Source organism: Sinocyclocheilus grahami, unplaced genomic scaffold, assembly GCF_001515645.1.
Source record: "Sinocyclocheilus grahami isolate Dianchi unplaced genomic scaffold, SAMN03320097.WGS_v1.1 scaffold396.1, whole genome shotgun sequence".
Taxonomy (NCBI): domain Eukaryota; kingdom Metazoa; phylum Chordata; class Actinopteri; order Cypriniformes; family Cyprinidae; genus Sinocyclocheilus; species Sinocyclocheilus grahami.
Genome location: NW_015505575.1, coordinates 204,335 through 221,735, shown reverse-complemented (window position 1 = coordinate 221,735; position 17,401 = coordinate 204,335). Strand labels below are relative to the sequence as shown.

Genomic DNA, 17,401 nt, shown 5'->3' with positions numbered 1-17,401 from the left:
CACAAAAATATTGAGCAGCACAACTGTTTTCAACACTGATAATAATCAGAAATGTTTCTTGAGTAGCAAATCAGAATATTATACTGATTTCTGAAGATCATGTGACACTGAAGACTGGAGGAATGATGCTGAAAATACAGCTGCGCATCACAGAAATGAATTTCATTCTACAATATATTCACATAGAAAACAGCTGTTTGAAATTTTAATAATATTTCACAAGATTACAGTTTTTATTGTACAAATAAATGCAGCCTTGGTGACCATAAGGAATTTCTTTCAAAACATAAAAAACCAACCGAGCCCGAAATTTTTAATGATAATAAAAAAATAAAAAGATATGAAGTCTGAACTAGGTTAAGCAGGTAACTAAGCGCTCACCTCTGGGTCCTCTGCGTCTATCTGGTTGAGAGGAATGCTATCAGTTGTAAGCCACTGGAAAACAACATCCTGGAACGTACACATCATATTATATCGGAGTACATTACATTCTGAAACAATAACTCAGTTTTTACACTTTATGAAGGAAACGTGAGTGTTAAAACAACCACAGTCCTAAAGCCGCGTCACACTAGACTTTGAGCACACAGAACTTCAGTGTTAATATGACATCAGGCTCTCTGGCGTCTTTTTAAAAAACATAATTCTACACACAAAACATCCAAAATGAAAAATGTGCAATCTACTTCATTTTACTGCAACGCTACAGTCCTGCAGATTTAAAGCTTGCGTTCTATTCATTCAGCTAAAAGGCCACGCTGATCTTCTATTAGTCACACACGTGATACCAATTCACGGGGCAGATTCGCATGAGCTTGTGTTTTACTGTCTCCCACATTTGTATGCGTAGAAATGAAAGTCTTTGGAACGCAACATTTAGTAATTGGCCCTTAAGAGATTGTGTTTAACACTTTGCTGTGTTTCTAAGGTGTTCTTTGTGGGTAATCTGCCATCATTCTGGACGAAAGTCATATTCCAGCCTTGAGTCATATGTGACCCTGGAGCACAAAACCAGTCATAAGAGTCCATTTTTTGAAATTGAGATTTATGCATCATCTGAAAGCTGAATAAATAAGTGTTCCATTGATGTATGGTTTGTTAGGATCGGACAATATTTGAAAATCTGGAATCTGAGGGTGCAAAAAAATCTAAATATTGAGAAAATCACCTTTAAAGTTGTCCAAATTAAGTTCTTAGCAATGCTTTGCTTAGCAACACATATTATTTCAGGAATCACCCATGTTCACTGCACCAACAGTGCAGGATATGGGCGAAAGTTCAGGGTTAGTGGTTTGAGCAATAGTGATCAATAACTACTGATCACACTCTGAACAAACCTCCAACTCTACACTCTCATCAGCAGTAACAGTGACATTTTGCAATAGCAACTGAATATCTTACCATTATTTTACTATTCTCCTCCTTGTCCAGGTACTGGTCACTGAACATGTGACACGAGCCCAGAACTGCCAACTTGCCAGCATTCTTGATAAAAACCCAGACATTAACGCACAGAAGAAAGCGCAGTGGGTTTAACTCAGTCTGAGGTTCAGCTGATAATCAGACTGACTGTTCACACCTTAGACTGATGGAAGGCCAGAACAGGCCTGATGAGCGGGAAACACACAGAGCCGGTGGACAGGACGGCCACCGCAGGCTTCATCGCGTTTAATGTGGCCCCGTAAGGGTATACGAATAGAAGTGCCTTGTTTAATCGTCAAGTTCAGAAACTTGAATATACCTCTTTCAAGATGAGCACATTTTAAATGTGTTTAAATTCAAGTTTCTGATTTATGTGAGATTAAGAAAGCCAAGGTGGTGGAGGCATCCTGACATCGTATTGAAGAAAAACAGTGACGTAATGACATAATGTGACAAGATATTAAAAGAAAAGAAAAAAAATAAAGTCATGTCTGCACTGAACATGATTATAATATGTAATATAATGTTTTCTGCAACAATTGGGGTGAATCTTAACTGAAGAGACAAACTGGCCAGCAGGAAGCTATGGATCTATTGAATGTGTATTTGTCAAGCATTTTATTGTGGCATTCACTGTTATTTTTCTGCACAGTGATAACTAGTGAAGGAACCCCCGACTTTTGTTTTTCTGCAGAACTCAAAAGAAGATGCTTTGAAGAATGCTGGTCAATCAAAACCAGCAGGTTTGTCACGTGTAGACGACATAAAGGGAGTGAATTATTTTCATTTGTGGGTAAACTATAGCTCTTTAGTTAGGATGATACACACTTTAAATTTCAATCATGCTGGACTAGAATTAAATGGGTAAATAATAATAACAAGTAAATAGTCTTTCAAACAGCATATGCTTTAAAACAATATATATATATATTTAATTGCATTCAGTTAGGTCCTAAAGATGGCGGCCGCAACAAAAAAAATCACGTGACTGAAAACCATTGCTGCATCCAAATTCGCCTACTTAAATACGCCCTAAAACTATGTAACATTACTCTTTTTGTGAAGAAAAAGTACATACTTTTGAGTATGTAGCAGAATAGTAGGCAAGCTTTGGGACATACTACTTCGTCATAACTGCGACACTCTGTTGCTTAGTTACATGCATTCTGCCACTGTTTAAACTGCACTGTAATAATCTTGTCATAATTCGTTTAATTCAGTTTCCTACCGTATTGGAGAGAAATGAAGAGGCACGTCGATCTGCCAATCGCGGGTCTATGGACCCTTTTCACAAGACCTCACTTTTCATCAGCATCGTAAATCCTCAAAAGTTTTTCATATTTGTATTTTTTTTTATCCGCAACAAAAAAAATCACGTGACTGAAAACCATTGCTGCATCCAAATTCGCCTACTTAAATACGCCCTAAAACTATGTAACATTACTCTTTTTGTGAAGAAAAAGTACATACTTTTGAGTATGTAGCAGAATAGTAGGCAAGCTTTGGGACATACTACTTCGTCATAACTGCGACACTCTGTTGCTTAGTTACATGCATTCTGCCACTGTTTAAACTGCACTGTAATAATCTTGTCATAATTCGTTTAATTCAGTTTCCTACCGTATTGGAGAGAAATGAAGAGGCACGTCGATCTGCCAATCGCGGGTCTATGGACCCTTTTCACAAGACCTCACTTTTCACTTTTCATCAGCATCGTAAATCCTCAAAAGTTTTTCATATTTGTATTTGTTTTTTAAATGTATACATTTATAACACTATTCTTTGTATTATATCACCTTTGCATCAAATTACCAAAAATAAAAATAAACAGTTAACACTAATGCGAGGGTGTTTCTAATGCGCCGTCAATGGGAGGGACGGTACATTCTGACAGCCGTTATCAGTCTCTCTCAATTTTTTTCCTTTTATTGAAAGTCATGAAAACACTATAGTTTTTGTGGTGCTCTCCCATTCACTGCTCTTCAAGTTTACCCAACTATGACGACTTCCGCTGCTGAGAAACCTGGAATTGTGGAAAAGATCCGATAAGTTAATGACCAAACGTGTCATTATAAAAGTTCACAATGTTGCTGCAGATGAAATACATAAAGAAATATTTTTAATCAGGTTAGACATTGATTATTTATCACTCAAACCCCTTTCTCTGCCTGTCCGTTGGTCTCGCATATCTGCCATGTTTGTAGTTTTTAAACAATTTGTATGCATGTTTTGTAGTTCTAATCGAATCCTCTTCTGCCGCGCAATGTGTTGTGGGCAATATTAGCTGTTAGAATGTGCTTCGATCTGCACTTCGAATTTTAATCTCAAGAAGTAGACCATCCGGGAATCTTTGTCATACTCTTTTCAACATTCTATGATTTGGGACATAATTCTATTTTCGAATACTATTTAAGATGGATAGTATGCGAATTGGGACGCAGCACATGAAGTGTTTCTTTGACATCGCCATTTACTGGCCTGGAGAATCCCTTGTCCCGCCTGAAAGGTGTTTCCAGAGCTAGGTCTCATGTCAGCTCTAGTTGCAAGGCTTTCCACAGGATCTTGACATGAGCGACTGGTCTAAATTAAGCCTGTCGGTCGATTCCTCTCACGATGGTGCAGAGATTCTTGACGTGATTCTTGCTCTATGAATATAATAATCCATAATGTTTTTCACATAAAAAAAACTGTGATTGTGGAAATACACAAAAATGTGTTGTTTTAATGGGCAAACATGATAATCTGGAAGTATTAGCCAGTCTCATTGTTTCAGTTTTAGAGAGCCTCTCCTTTTTGAAAGGTAATTTGAAAGTCAACTGTGCCAGGTAAAAAGTCAGTGACATAACCATTTCAAATGCGTTTTAACTCACATGCTGTACAGTTAGGGTTACCAACCGTTCCGTATTAGCCGTGACGTCCCATATTTTGGGCCTAATTGATTTGTCCCATACGTGACTTCCCTTGTCCCGTTTTTTGACTGCTACGCTGATCTAACCACTGACTGATACAACAGCAGCAGTGCTGATCACTTGAGAATGATCCAATCACAGCTCCCCTCACACAGTATACGTTAAGTAAATCAGAAATCGTGAACATAACTGTTCGAGGAAGGGTTGCGCAATCCTCTGCCGGCTCGTCGCTCCCGCCTCACAGCAAGCGGCGCTCGCACTAATGCCTATTCCGTCCGTGTTTTTTCACTTCAGTAAATCAGTTTTGGTGAATACAAACTGTGTGATTATTTTTCATGAGTCCAACATCCCGCCGCGCAAGAGACGTGATCAGTAAGGGAAGTCGTCTTTCACTATTGTAATGTTGTTAACCCAACCCATCTGTAGAAGCCTTACACTGCAGACTTCCACTCACTCACAAACACAATTGAATCAGAGACAACATTTTGGTAAAACCTCTAGACATCTCTGATCGATTCTTTATTACATTTAACCTACATCTTACTACCTGTGTGCCACCGATTCCTCTACATTATACCTATGATGAAAATTACAGGCCTCTCTCATCTTTTTAAGTGGGAGAACTTGCACAATTGGTGGCTGACTAAATACTTTTTTGCCCCACTGTACTACCCATTCTAACCTTGGCTCGCCAATGTACTAGATTTTGTCTAATACAAAAAATGAAGTAGGCTTGACCAAAATTTGACCATGAATTTATTGAAGAAGGTGTAGCAGTTCTTCAGTAGCAATGTTAGCATGCCATCCTTCAAACAATCTTAACCCTTGTAAGAATCTTAGCTTCTCCCAAACTTCTGTCTGTGGGATAGAATTTTATACCTGAAAACAAAAGGGCTACAGACAACAGATACTGTTAGGACCCACTGGAGATCCTGCAATTTACAAGATGTTACTGAGGAATGCTGATCCTTTGTTATTCTAATGGAATGGACCATTTGGTTCAGACCTTTATAGACACATACATTCTTTCATAGAATAACCAACTGAAGATTAACCAATCAGGTTTCAGAAGTGGTCATTCAACTTAGATTGCTTTACTGTCGGTTACTATAGTCCTGCAGATAGCGAAAGCTGATTGCAAATCATCAGTTCTCATTCTGCTGGATCTATCTGCCACTTTTGACACTGTAAATCATCAGATTCTCCTGTCTATCACAGGATCTGCACTCCACTGGTTTGAATCCTATCTCACTGGTAGGTCTTTCAGGGTTTCCTGGGGAGGAGAGGTATCCAAGGAACAACAACAGATCACAGGGATTCCTCAGGGATCAGTTCTTGGACCCCTCCTCTTCCCCATATACACTACACCATTGGGACACATTACACAAGCACATGGCTTCTCCTACCATTGCTATGCTGATGACACACAGCTCTATCGTTCATTTCAACCAGATGATCCAACAGTAGCTGCATCGATCTCAGGCTGCCTTGAGAACATCTCGGCATGGATGAAGGAACATCTCCTGCAGCTCAACCTGGCAAAGACTGAGCTTATCATCTTTCCTGCCACTTTAACTGTACAGCATGATTTCACCATCCAGCTAGGTTCATCAAAAATGATTCTTTGATGATCAGCTGATCTTCAAGGACCATATTGCAAAGACAGCTCATTCATGCAGGTGTGCATTGCACAACATCAGGAGGATCAGGCCCTTCCGAACAGAGCATGCTGCACAACTTCTTGCCCAGGCCCTTGTCATTTCTAGGCTGGACTATTGCAATACTCTTCTGGCTGAACTTCTATCATGCGCAATCAAACCTCTACAAATGATTGTAGGCTCGCAGTAAGTTCAAGACATTGATGTTTGCATATAGAACAGCCACAGGCTCAGCACCCTGCTACTTCCACTCACTACTACGAATCTACATCCCCTCCAGAAGTCTGAGATCTGTAAGTAAGCGACGCCTCATGGTACCACCACAGAGAGGCACAAAATCACTTACCAGAACATTTCCATTCAGTTCCTGGCTAGCGGAATGATCTTCCCAGACCTGCAGTAATTAACAGAACACCTGACACGTTATCCGACAGCAACACTAATGTAATCTCATACCCCACCCCTTTGACACAAAAACTGCAACCCGAACCACTCCCTCATTAAATCTCCTACATGAGGTAGACAAAACTAATTTATTCAAACTTTTATTCAAATTGTGAATAGATTAAAGAAAGGAGCAAAGAGTGCTCCCTTTAATATAATCACTACAGCTGTCGATCAGTGGCAGCGCGATTGTCTACCTGTCACCATCCAACCCGCACTGCACCCGACACATAAATATCATTCCACCCTTTCTTTACACCAAATAATAGCAGTTCACCTGCCAGCGTTCAGGACTCTGGCCTCCCCCTTGTGGACACTAACATAATATACAACACTGGCCCCAGAGAGTGATTGTAAATTAAGTTTACATTAAATATGTTTGAAATTTCAATCTGCATCTTCTGAGATACTGCGATTTCATTGTAATCTTTCTCATGAAGTCACTATTAACTGTTCATCTGATAGCGTTGCCGTCAGAGGCGGACAGTAACTAAGTACACTTTTTGAGTATCGGTACTTTACTTGAGTATTATTTTTTCTGGGATCTTATGACTTTAACTTCACTACATTTGAAAGACTAATATTGTATTTTCCACTCCACTACATTTCTATCAAGGTCCTCGAAGTAGAAAGTCGTTACTATGTAGCAGCTTTGAAAGTCAGAGGGTGATTTTTTTCTTCTCTAAAACTTTACTTTCTTTTTTTCAGACAGTTTATCACCCTTGTAGGGCTACATGAAGAGATTTCCCAGCATTTTTTGAACACTGACCAGCTGCAAATGTGATATTTACAACAATTCAATAATAAGAAGTTAATATTGTGGTATATATATAAGACACAATATTTCCTGATTTTGCTAAATTGTGTACGTGAAAATATTACCTATAAAGCCACAGAAGAACTGTTGTGCGACTCCTAATAATGTTTGACTGAAGCAGCACTGCAGACCACTCTGTGTGTGACATCAAAGTACAGCGAGAGTGATTAGACAGCATTTAAAATTTTTGATTTGATGTCAAATAAGTCTTGCCGTTTTGCTTCTTTGTTAAAGCAGTGTTGCTGTTGTAAAGTTGTACAGCTACAGTTGTGTTGCTGGGTTTTAAAGCAGGTTTGATTTTGTTTCTTCCTTATCACTCTGTATTTACAGGATTCACTGTCCACTCTGTTCAAATGTGGATGAATGGATACACATAGATGTGTGCACACACTGTCAGAACTGTGTGAGATCACTACCATCCTGCTTTTGTGGGGCTGGGTAGGGCTGTTAAATATTTATGTTTTGTTTTTTTTCCCGATAGGTTTTTAACATTCTAAAAGCTCTTTATTTCAAAGATACTGCAAGCTAGTCAGTGTATTCAGTAGGTGTAATGTATTCTGAAGTTGCTTCAGAAATATTGCAAGTATTATGTACAATAAAACAGTGCATTGACATAAAGGACATTTACTTTTAAATACGGAAGTCCTAAGAGGCCATGGATTATAATTATTTTTTCTTTCTTGTTTTGTTGCGATAACGACTTAATTATCTCGACATAAGTTATTCTCTAAGTTACAAAACTGCACTAACAGGTGGCACTATAGACCTGAATATAACTGATGGGGTGTGGTTTACTGTATATCCACTTTACTGTACATATTTGGAACAGAATAAGGACCTTCATGATCGCTAAACATTTCATTAATTCATAAATGTTAAATGCTTGAATCAATATGATAATTTTGTCTATCGTTAAGTTCTTGCTAGATGCGTGACTCATCACAGTTTCACCACCGCATATTGTTCCGCGTCATAAACTGCGTATTAAAGTCACTGTATTCTGTTTGCACCTCCATCTTTATTTGTGCATCTTTGAAGTAGGCCTACATGATTGCTAGCTAATAAGCGGGGATGTTGTGTTTATCTAGGAAGCGCTTCAACGACATATTTGTAATGTGCATATTTTCCTTATCAATATACATTTAATGATTAACAAAAAAATAAGAAATGTGATTTATATATGTAAAGTGTAGCCTATAGGCTAATTTAAGTGATGTTCTACGGTGTTGTAATCTTTTGTATTTTCTACATTTCTTTGTGGAAACCACACACACACACACAAATGTCTGGTTTGCTATACTTGTGGGGACTCTCCATAGGCGTAATGGTTTTTATACTGTACAGACCGTATATTCTATTGCCCTACACCAACCCTACCCCTAAACCTACCCCTCACAGGAGACTTTGTGCATTTTTAGATTTTCAAAAAATATAATTCTGTATGATTTATAAGCTTTTGGACCCGTGGGGACCACAATTTAGGTCCCCACCGTGACACGAGTCCCCACGAGTCGGTGTGTATTCAGGTTTAAGTCCCCACCAGGATAGAAAAACAGGTACACACACACACTTTTCAAACAGCATCCCAAGCTTGTAACGCACATGATATCAGTCACAGCATATCCTCTATGACTACTAAAAACTACAAATCCTATATAATTTTATTTCAAATAAAAGGAAAATAAAGTGAGTTGAATCTAAGCAGCTCTAAAAGATTTTAGAATAGTTCTCTGCGTCCTTCTGAAGGCGCTCCGCCTGTGTTTGCGGTGTTGCTTTATTAATTAATTAAATGTCAGTAATGATCAATACTGCACAAATTATAGCGATCATGAAGGTCCTTATTCTGTCCCAAATATGTACAGTAAAGTGGATATACAGTAAACAACACCCCATCAGTTATATTCAGGTCTATAGTGCCACCTGTTAGCGCAGTTTTGTAACTTAGAGAACAACTTTTGTTAGCAAAGAAAGAAAATTTTAAGTCGTGATAACCAGAAAAAAAAAAAAAAGACAAAAAAAAAAAGTATACTGTTCTCTTAGGACTTCTGTATTTAAAAGTAAGTACTTCTGTACTTTTACTTAAGTAAAAATCTGTCTTTACAACTTTTACTTGTAATGGAATATTTGACCAGCAGTATCTGTACTTTCACTCAAGTAAGAGTTGAGTACTTTGTCCGCCTCTGGTTACTGTCTGCATTTGATGTTAGAGCTTGTTGAGAGAACAAGAATGTATTGGAAACATATACCGCCTACCTGACTCTGCCTGAGAGGTAAGGAAATATACACTTACCTGAGACCATATTTTTATATATCTATGAAATATATGATTTTATTCTTGAAAACAATCTTTTATTGTATTATCGAATAAGGTATTATATAATTATCAAATAAAGAGACAATTAACAACCACAATATGGACCATTGTAAGTGATTTCCTTCTCACATTGCTGATTTCATCATTAACTCTTCACCTGAACAGTTTGTGTTGTTGGATATGCTATCATTGTAATCCTTGAGCATCAACACATAGGGGTAGACCTCACCTTTTCGGTGTTGTCATGTTTGGTTCAGGAGATATGACAAAATACATCATTTGGTTATGGCGGAAAGTAAAATGGTTGCCATGGTAACCACGAGGTGTTTTTGCAATGGCTCCATTTCTGACAAGGGTCAGGGCCACAAACTATACAAGTGTACCAACTTTCATGCTTTTATGAAAAAGTGTTTTTTTTTTGCCACACATCATCTGGACTATATTGACTTTTTGTAATAAGGACACCGTAAAATAAACATTTCAAACGAGGGAGAACACAACAAAATCTGATTTTGAAGGAGGAAATTAAAAAGTACCGTCCAACAGAACAGTCTTGTTTGCTTCTACCATTTTGCCGTCATGCTGCCAATAGTTTCCGTTTCTCACTGGAGTTAATATTGTAAATTGTTGCAATTTCAAACCATTTTATTTTGCTCAAATATTCCAGCAACAACCAGTGTAAATAATTCTAGGCTTAAGGAGTGCATAAGGACGTTTAGACAAATCAGTTCAATTGCTAACGATGAAAGCTCTGAAGCACAGGGACACAATGTTTCAGCTCAACAGGCTATAGAAGGGTAATCAAATCGAAGGCTGTACTAAAGATTGAATACTTAAGCATCTACCTGCATTATAATGATTGATGGACTCCGGATTCTCAAACACCGTGGTCTCCAGAGGGGCAGCAGAGAGGAAAGATGCTTCTGCTGGAGCACAATATACAGAGCTGAATGTGAGGGGAAAGCAGCAGCAGTCTTCATATATGGTCTTTATCTACTCATATTTCGGGAAAGAAAACAGCATCAACACTGAAAACCAATTCAATGTTTATTTAACTAAAACACTTAAATATTCAAAAACCCATTTAAAAAACAGATCAATCACACTGCAAGTGATGTATTAAACTTTTTGTAAAAAAACAAAAAAGGAACTAGAAATCAAAGACAAATCAGGATGATCCAAAGCACTAACAGAAACAAAAAGCTTCCAGGAAAAATATCAGCAAGAGACCGGAATGACAGACTATACAGCGAGGAAGCATTTTCATAGCCAACCACTCAACTAATAATAATAATTCTTCATTACATTTATATAGCGCTTTTCTAGGCACTCAAAGCGCTTTACATTGTCTCCTCGTCCACCAGCAGTGTGCAGCATCCACCTGGAGGATGCGACGGCAGCCATAGTGCGCCAGAACGCCCACCACACACCAGCTTACTGGTGGAGACGACAGAGAGATGAAGCCAATAGACCGTATATTCTATTGCCCTACACCAACCCTACCCCTAAACCTACCCCTCACAGGAGACTTTGTGCATTTTTAGATTTTCAAAAAATATAATTCTGTATGATTTATAAGCTTTTGGACCCGTGGGGACCACAATTTAGGTCCCCACCGTGACACGAGTCCCCACGAGTCGGTGTGTATTCAGGTTTAAGTCCCCACCAGGATAGAAAAACAGGTACACACACACACTTTTCAAACAGCATCCCAAGCTTGTAACGCACATGATATCAGTCACAGCATATCCTCTATGACTACTAAAAACTACAAATCCTATATAATTTTATTTCAAATAAAAGGAAAATAAAGTGAGTTGAATCTAAGCAGCTCTAAAAGATTTTAGAATAGTTCTCTGCGTCCTTCTGAAGGCGCTCCGCCTGTGTTTGCGGTGTTGCTTTATTAATTAATTAAATGTCAGTAATGATCAATACTGCACAAATTATAGCGATCATGAAGGTCCTTATTCTGTCCCAAATATGTACAGTAAAGTGGATATACAGTAAACAACACCCCATCAGTTATATTCAGGTCTATAGTGCCACCTGTTAGCGCAGTTTTGTAACTTAGAGAACAACTTTTGTTAGCAAAGAAAGAAAATTTTAAGTCGGGAAAACCAGAAAAAAAAAAAAAGACAAAAAAAAAAGTATACTGTTCTCTTAGGACTTCTGTATTTAAAAGTAAGTACTTCTGTACTTTTACTTAAGTAAAAATCTGTCTTTACAACTTTTACTTGTAATGGAATAATATTTGACCAGCAGTATCTGTACTTTCACTCAAGTAAGAGTTGAGTACTTTGTCCGCCTCTGGTTACTGTCTGCATTTGATGTTAGAGCTTGTTGAGAGAACAAGAATGTATTGGAAACATATACCGCCTACCTGACTCTGCCTGAGAGGTAAGGAAATATACACTTACCTGGAGACCATATTTTTATATATCTATGAAATATATGATTTTATTCTTGAAAACAATCTTTTATTGTATTATCGAATAAGGTATTAGATAATTATCAAATAAAGAGACAATTAACAACCACAATATGGACCATTGTAAGTGATTTCCTTCTCACATTGCTGATTTCATCATTAACTCTTCACCTGAACAGTTTGTGTTGTTGGATATGCTATCATTGTAATCCTTGAGCATCAACACATAGGGGTAGACCTCACCTTTTCGGTGTTGTCATGTTTGGTTCAGGAGATATGACAAAATACGTCATTTGGTTATGGCGGAAAGTAAAATGGTTGCCATGGTAACCACGAGGTGTTTTTGCAATGGCTCCATTTCTGACAATGGTCAGGGCCACAAACTATACAAGTGTACCAACTTTCATGCTTTTATGAAAAAGTGTTTTTTTTTTGCCACACATCATCTGGACTATATTGACTTTTTGTAATAAGGACACCGTAAAATAAACATTTCAAACGAGGGAGAACACAACAAAATCTGATTTTGAAGGAGGAAATTAAAAAGTACCGTCCAACAGAACAGTCTTGTTTGCTTCTACCATTTTGCCGTCATGCTGCCAATTGTTTCAGTTTCTCACTGGAGTTAATATTGTAAATTGTTGCAATTTCAAACCATTTTATTTTGCTCAAATATTCCAGCAACAACCAGTGTAAATAATTCTAGGCTTAAGGAGTGCATAAGGACGTTTAGACAAATCAGTTCAATTGCTAACGATGAAAGCTCTGAAGCACAGGGACACAATGTTTCAGCTCAACAGGCTATAGAAGGGTAATCAAATCGAAGGCTGTACTAAAGATTGAATACTTTAAGCATCTACCTGCATTATAATGATTGATGGACTCCGGATTCTCAAACACCGTGGTCTCCAGAGGGGCAGCAGAGAGGAAAGATGCTTCTGCTGGAGCACAATATACAGAGCTGAATGTGAGGGGAAAGCAGCAGCAGTCTTCATATATGGTCTTTATCTACTCATATTTCGGGAAAGAAAACAGCATCAACACTGAAAACCAATTCAATGTTTATTTAACTAAAACACTTAAATATTCAAAAACCCATTTAAAAAACAGATCAATCACACTGCAAGTGATGTATTAAACTTTTTGTAAAAAAACAAAAAAGGAACTAGAAATCAAAGACAAATCAGGATGATCCAAAGCACTAACAGAAACAAAAAGCTTCCAGGAAAAATATCAGCAAGAGACCGGAATGACAGACTATACAGCGAGGAAGCATTTTCATAGCCAACCACTCAACTAATAATAATAATTCTTCATTACATTTATATAGCGCTTTTCTAGGCACTCAAAGCGCTTTACATTGTCTCCTCGTCCACCAGCAGTGTGCAGCATCCACCTGGAGGATGCGACGGCAGCCATAGTGCGCCAGAACGCCCACCACACACCAGCTTACTGGTGGAGACGACAGAGAGATGAAGCCAATAGATAGATGTAACTACCACATCTTGTTTACTACAAAAAGCCAGCTGCAAAAATAGGTAGGCATTCTATCGAATTTAGGTTATAACTTGCTACAGCCTCCTTGAACCTCACACTAAAAGCAAAAACACAGAGCCTTTTAAAGACGCCCCATACCAAAGCAATCAACTACAACCAATGGCCTGAGCGACGCTTACACAAGCACAAAACATTATAACTAATGACAAAAAGGAAAACTAATTCTAATTTGACACGTCTGATGTGTGTGTGTGGGGGGGGGGGGACCTCGACCTCTGGTATGCAATTGTTTTCATGCAATGTTGAAAACAGCACAGTAATCAATATTACACTGGGCTGCAGCCTCGTCAAGCATTTGGTGAATGTTCATAGGCTGTGAATGATCGATTAACGCTGATCTGTGCATGACGCATTCCTGCTGTGCAAAGCAATCGGCGAGATACTAGTCTTGAGAGGCAGACCGAGAGCGAGAACGAGACTTTGAACGTGAAGGAGAGTGAGATGCAGACCGCTTGCCGGGCGACTCCGACTGATGGCGGTTCTCTTCAGGGGACGGTGAACGGGAAGTGGACGTGGCTCGCTCTCCATTTCCATTCTCCCTTAGAGAAGCAGAGCGGCTTCGGGACTTCTTACTGACCGACTTCTCCTTAGAGCGGCTCCTGGAATCCCTCTCCGACTTGGTTTTGGAGCGGCTCTTGGAGCGAGAGCGGGATTTGTGGCTGGTGGAGCGACTGCGTGACTTCTGCGTACGTGAGCGGGAACGAGACTTTGACTTCCTGGAGCGGGACTTTGTCGGGGACTTCGAGTGAGACTTTCTCCTAGACCTGGAACGAGAGCGGTGCTTGCTGCGGGACCTTGACCTGTAAAAAAAACGGACACAAGCTAGTTAGAAAAGCACTCAGAGTCACATTTTAACCACACACACAAAAAAAAGTGGCATCCTACCGAGATCTGGACCTGGACCGGCTTTGTGAACTCCTGCGGCTCCTGCTGCGAGAACGCCGTCTGCTGCGAGACCTAGAAAACAAAATGTCCAATTCAAATGACCTACAGAAACCAAAGACATTAAAAGAAAAAGAAAGAAACAGAGACGTGTGTGCAAAGACCAAGTGAGATCAAGCTAAGAACTGAAGGCCTGACCTTGACCTGCTCCCAGAGTAGGAGCGACGTCGTCTCGGCTTGTCCTCCACGAGACGTATTTTTCTTCCGTTGATATCGGTGCCATCCAACTTGTCCAAAGCTCTCTTCATATCAGAGTAGGAGCGAAACTCGACGACACCCTCATTGGTCCGTTCTTTGTGGGCGTCAGCATAGGTCACCTCTCCAGCTTGACGCATGAAGTCCTACGGTCAAGAAAAACAACTAAAGATACAAAAGGTTTCCCAAACTGCATTATGCAATATAAATGGAGACTACAATCCATTCTCATTTAATTGCACTTTCAATATCCTAATTTTTTTGCGGTCACAAAGCACACATGGAACTATGATTCAGTGGCCGCGAAAAGCTCAAAAGTCCAGCAGAAAATTGCACTGGGATTTAATCAGCCACTTAAAGGGATAGTTCACCTTCAGTTGCTGCTCCCCATTGACCCCCCATTGGGGGGGCCATACTACTGAAGTCAATGGGGACCAGCAACTGAAGATGAACTATCCCTTCAAGCAACATCAATTCAATCAAGTCTAAAAAGAACAGTCTTTTACTTCGGGACACCTTTGAAAACGGGCTCACCTTGAGATCCTGCCAGCTGCAGCGACTGGACAGGTTCTCCACTATCAGTCGGTACTCCGTGCGAACCGGAGGTCCATATTTGTCTCTTCTGCTATGGCTCCTGCTGCTATAACCACTACTGCCTTCAGACAAAAGCCAAGAGACAATCAGTACAGAATTAGACGCAATCCAGAAAGCGCACAAGGCAACCTCTTCAGACATCTGCATAAAGCATGATGTTCAGGCATTAGAAAATGCAGTCTTCCTATCCCACCCCACTGAATAATCACACCCAAATAAACATAAGACTTCAGCAACAATCAGTCCCTCCGAAGGGGTCAAAGGTTGCATTGCTGGTCTTCACCCAACAGCTCAAGAACAGCAATGCTCCGAACGTGGATACCGCTCCAGCGACAGGTTTTAACGTGAGCCCCAATTATAAAGACAGCAAACGAGTACACAATACCCTCATGAAAACAAACAGAAGGGAAAAGAAAAAGAAAAATACAAAAATAAAAAGTAACCAGGACTACTTGCATTAGATGCTGACATGTTACCTGTCTACTGACAGAACAGAGACAGCACAAGACACATAGCAAGGGAAGCCCATTGCTCTTTTTAATAAAGAAAAAGTTAAATGATAAACTAGCGGGTAGCTACATAAATTTGTTTGACCAATATTTCGTTCAACATAAAAACCAATGGGTTTCCTCACCATCACCCTGGTCTATTGGCAAAAGGCAGCTGTCATCATGGCTTCCGGTTAGGTCAGCCAAGGGTCAAAGGGCAAAGGTCACACACACATTGTAAGGTGAAAGCCCAGGCCAAACGGGACAGGCAGTCATCTTAGCCTCAACGGACTCGGACTCAGCCCGCACCGGACTCTTTTAAATTGAAACATCAAGGACTTTTGTTAATGTTGAATTCAGATGTAAACACAAAATCGCATCGTCACACGTCATACTGTTTACATGCCAGCGAGGCTTCAGAAAACATCAACTGATTACTAAATCTATCGGCTAATAAAGCGTGGAAACAGCCCACAACCTGACATGTAAACATCTTTAGTCACTCTCCCTGGCTTTTGAAGAGTGCTCAAGTTATACTGCACATTCTCAAGACCCTTGGCGTTTAAAACGGGCCAAAACTACAAAAGCAGAGGCATCTTTTGAGGGATTCCCATTTAACAAGGTCACATCTCAGGACCAATTTCATTAAAGAACATTAGATCCCATCAGCCTTCCGTCCGGACCACAGCTACTGCAGACCTTAACAGAGAAATGTAGTTAGTCACTGGATGCAGGTGCTACTGAGAGGACAGTCCACTGTAAAAAAAAAACAAAACATATTATTCACCTCCACTTTTTCTTCGTGCCTGAGGGAGGGGGGGGAAAAAAGGAGAAAATGTTAGTTGAGATGAAGGAGACTGTACTTACTGCGCCCGCCGCCGCCGCCCCCATAACCCCCACCATATCCATCCCGGTCCCGCCGCGGTCCTCTCGCGTGCTCTACGATCACACGCTCCCCGCACAGATCTTTACCGTTCAGCTCGTACACGGCGTCGTCTGCGTCACGGGTGTCCTCAAACTCCACGAACCCGTACCTGAGAGTAAGCACAAATGTATTTACCAAAGATCTCCAGCATTGCATAAATGACACGCAGATCCGTCCTCTACGACGGCGCAGGCGCTGTACAATAGAGAACGGGTTCTGGAAGCCACACATTTAAGGAAAACATACTTTTAAAATGTGCACTTTTTAGTAATGTAAAAAAAAGTCTGTAAAGTACAATAAATCATCATGTTTTAATAATCTTTTGTTGTGCTAGAAGTACACATATTTCAAATCGCCATTAATTATCTTCTGGGACTCAGCTGGTGTAAAAAAAATGTTTTATTACATAACCTAACATGTATTCATGTGGAAACATCTAAATACACTGGTTCTGTTGAAGTCAAAAGTATTATTCGGTGTGACTGAATCAACCTAATGGAGTTACACCAACAAAAGCTGTTTTTAAAAGTCAAACTGCACATTTTTACTTTTACAGTGTACAGCATGGCTTGCAATGCCAAGGTCATGTTTGACAAGGAACACATGTACTGATAAATCTATGCCTTGAATGCACAGTGAAGTGCTTTGAATAAAGCAAAATGTAAATCTTTAAAAGTTACTCAGAGTTTTATTTTGCATTTAGCGGCG

General features: G+C 39.7%; 1 protein-coding gene and 1 long non-coding RNA gene across 2 annotated transcripts in view; both read right to left on the bottom strand.

The window, feature by feature from the left end:
• Positions 1 to 1,454, bottom strand: part of LOC107550333 (uncharacterized) — a 1,886-nt gene extending 432 nt beyond the window's left edge. Inside the window, exons 1-2 of the long non-coding RNA XR_001604651.1 lie at positions 1,402 to 1,454; positions 382 to 450 (exon numbers count right to left, since the gene is read on the bottom strand). This is a non-coding gene — a long non-coding RNA (uncharacterized lncRNA). The remainder of the gene's footprint in view (positions 1 to 381; positions 451 to 1,401) is intronic.
• Positions 1,455 to 13,395: 11,941 nt separating this feature from the next.
• LOC107550339 (serine/arginine-rich splicing factor 6-like) lies at positions 13,396 to 16,913 on the bottom strand. The gene is made up of 5 exons (XM_016231611.1): positions 16,636 to 16,913; positions 15,221 to 15,342; positions 14,630 to 14,832; positions 14,435 to 14,506; positions 13,396 to 14,349 (listed from the first exon to the last, which is right to left on the bottom strand). The coding sequence occupies exons 1-5, from the start codon at positions 16,847 to 16,849 to the stop codon at positions 13,932 to 13,934; spliced, it is 1,029 nt and encodes a 342-aa protein (XP_016087097.1). The 5' UTR covers positions 16,850 to 16,913; the 3' UTR covers positions 13,396 to 13,931.
• Between the last annotated feature and the right edge of the window lie 488 nt (positions 16,914 to 17,401).

Coding starts and splice junctions, on each gene's coding strand:
- LOC107550339 (XM_016231611.1), bottom strand. CDS start 16,849: ATGCAATGCTGGAGATCTTTGGTAAATACATTTGTGCTTACTCTCAGG. Junction 15,343..16,635: donor GGGCGGCGGCGGCGGGCGCA/GTAAGTACAGTC, acceptor TTTTGTCTGAAG/GCAGTAGTGGTTATAGCAGC. Junction 14,833..15,220: donor GCAGCTGGCAGGATCTCAAG/GTGAGCCCGTTT, acceptor TCTTGACCGTAG/GACTTCATGCGTCAAGCTGG.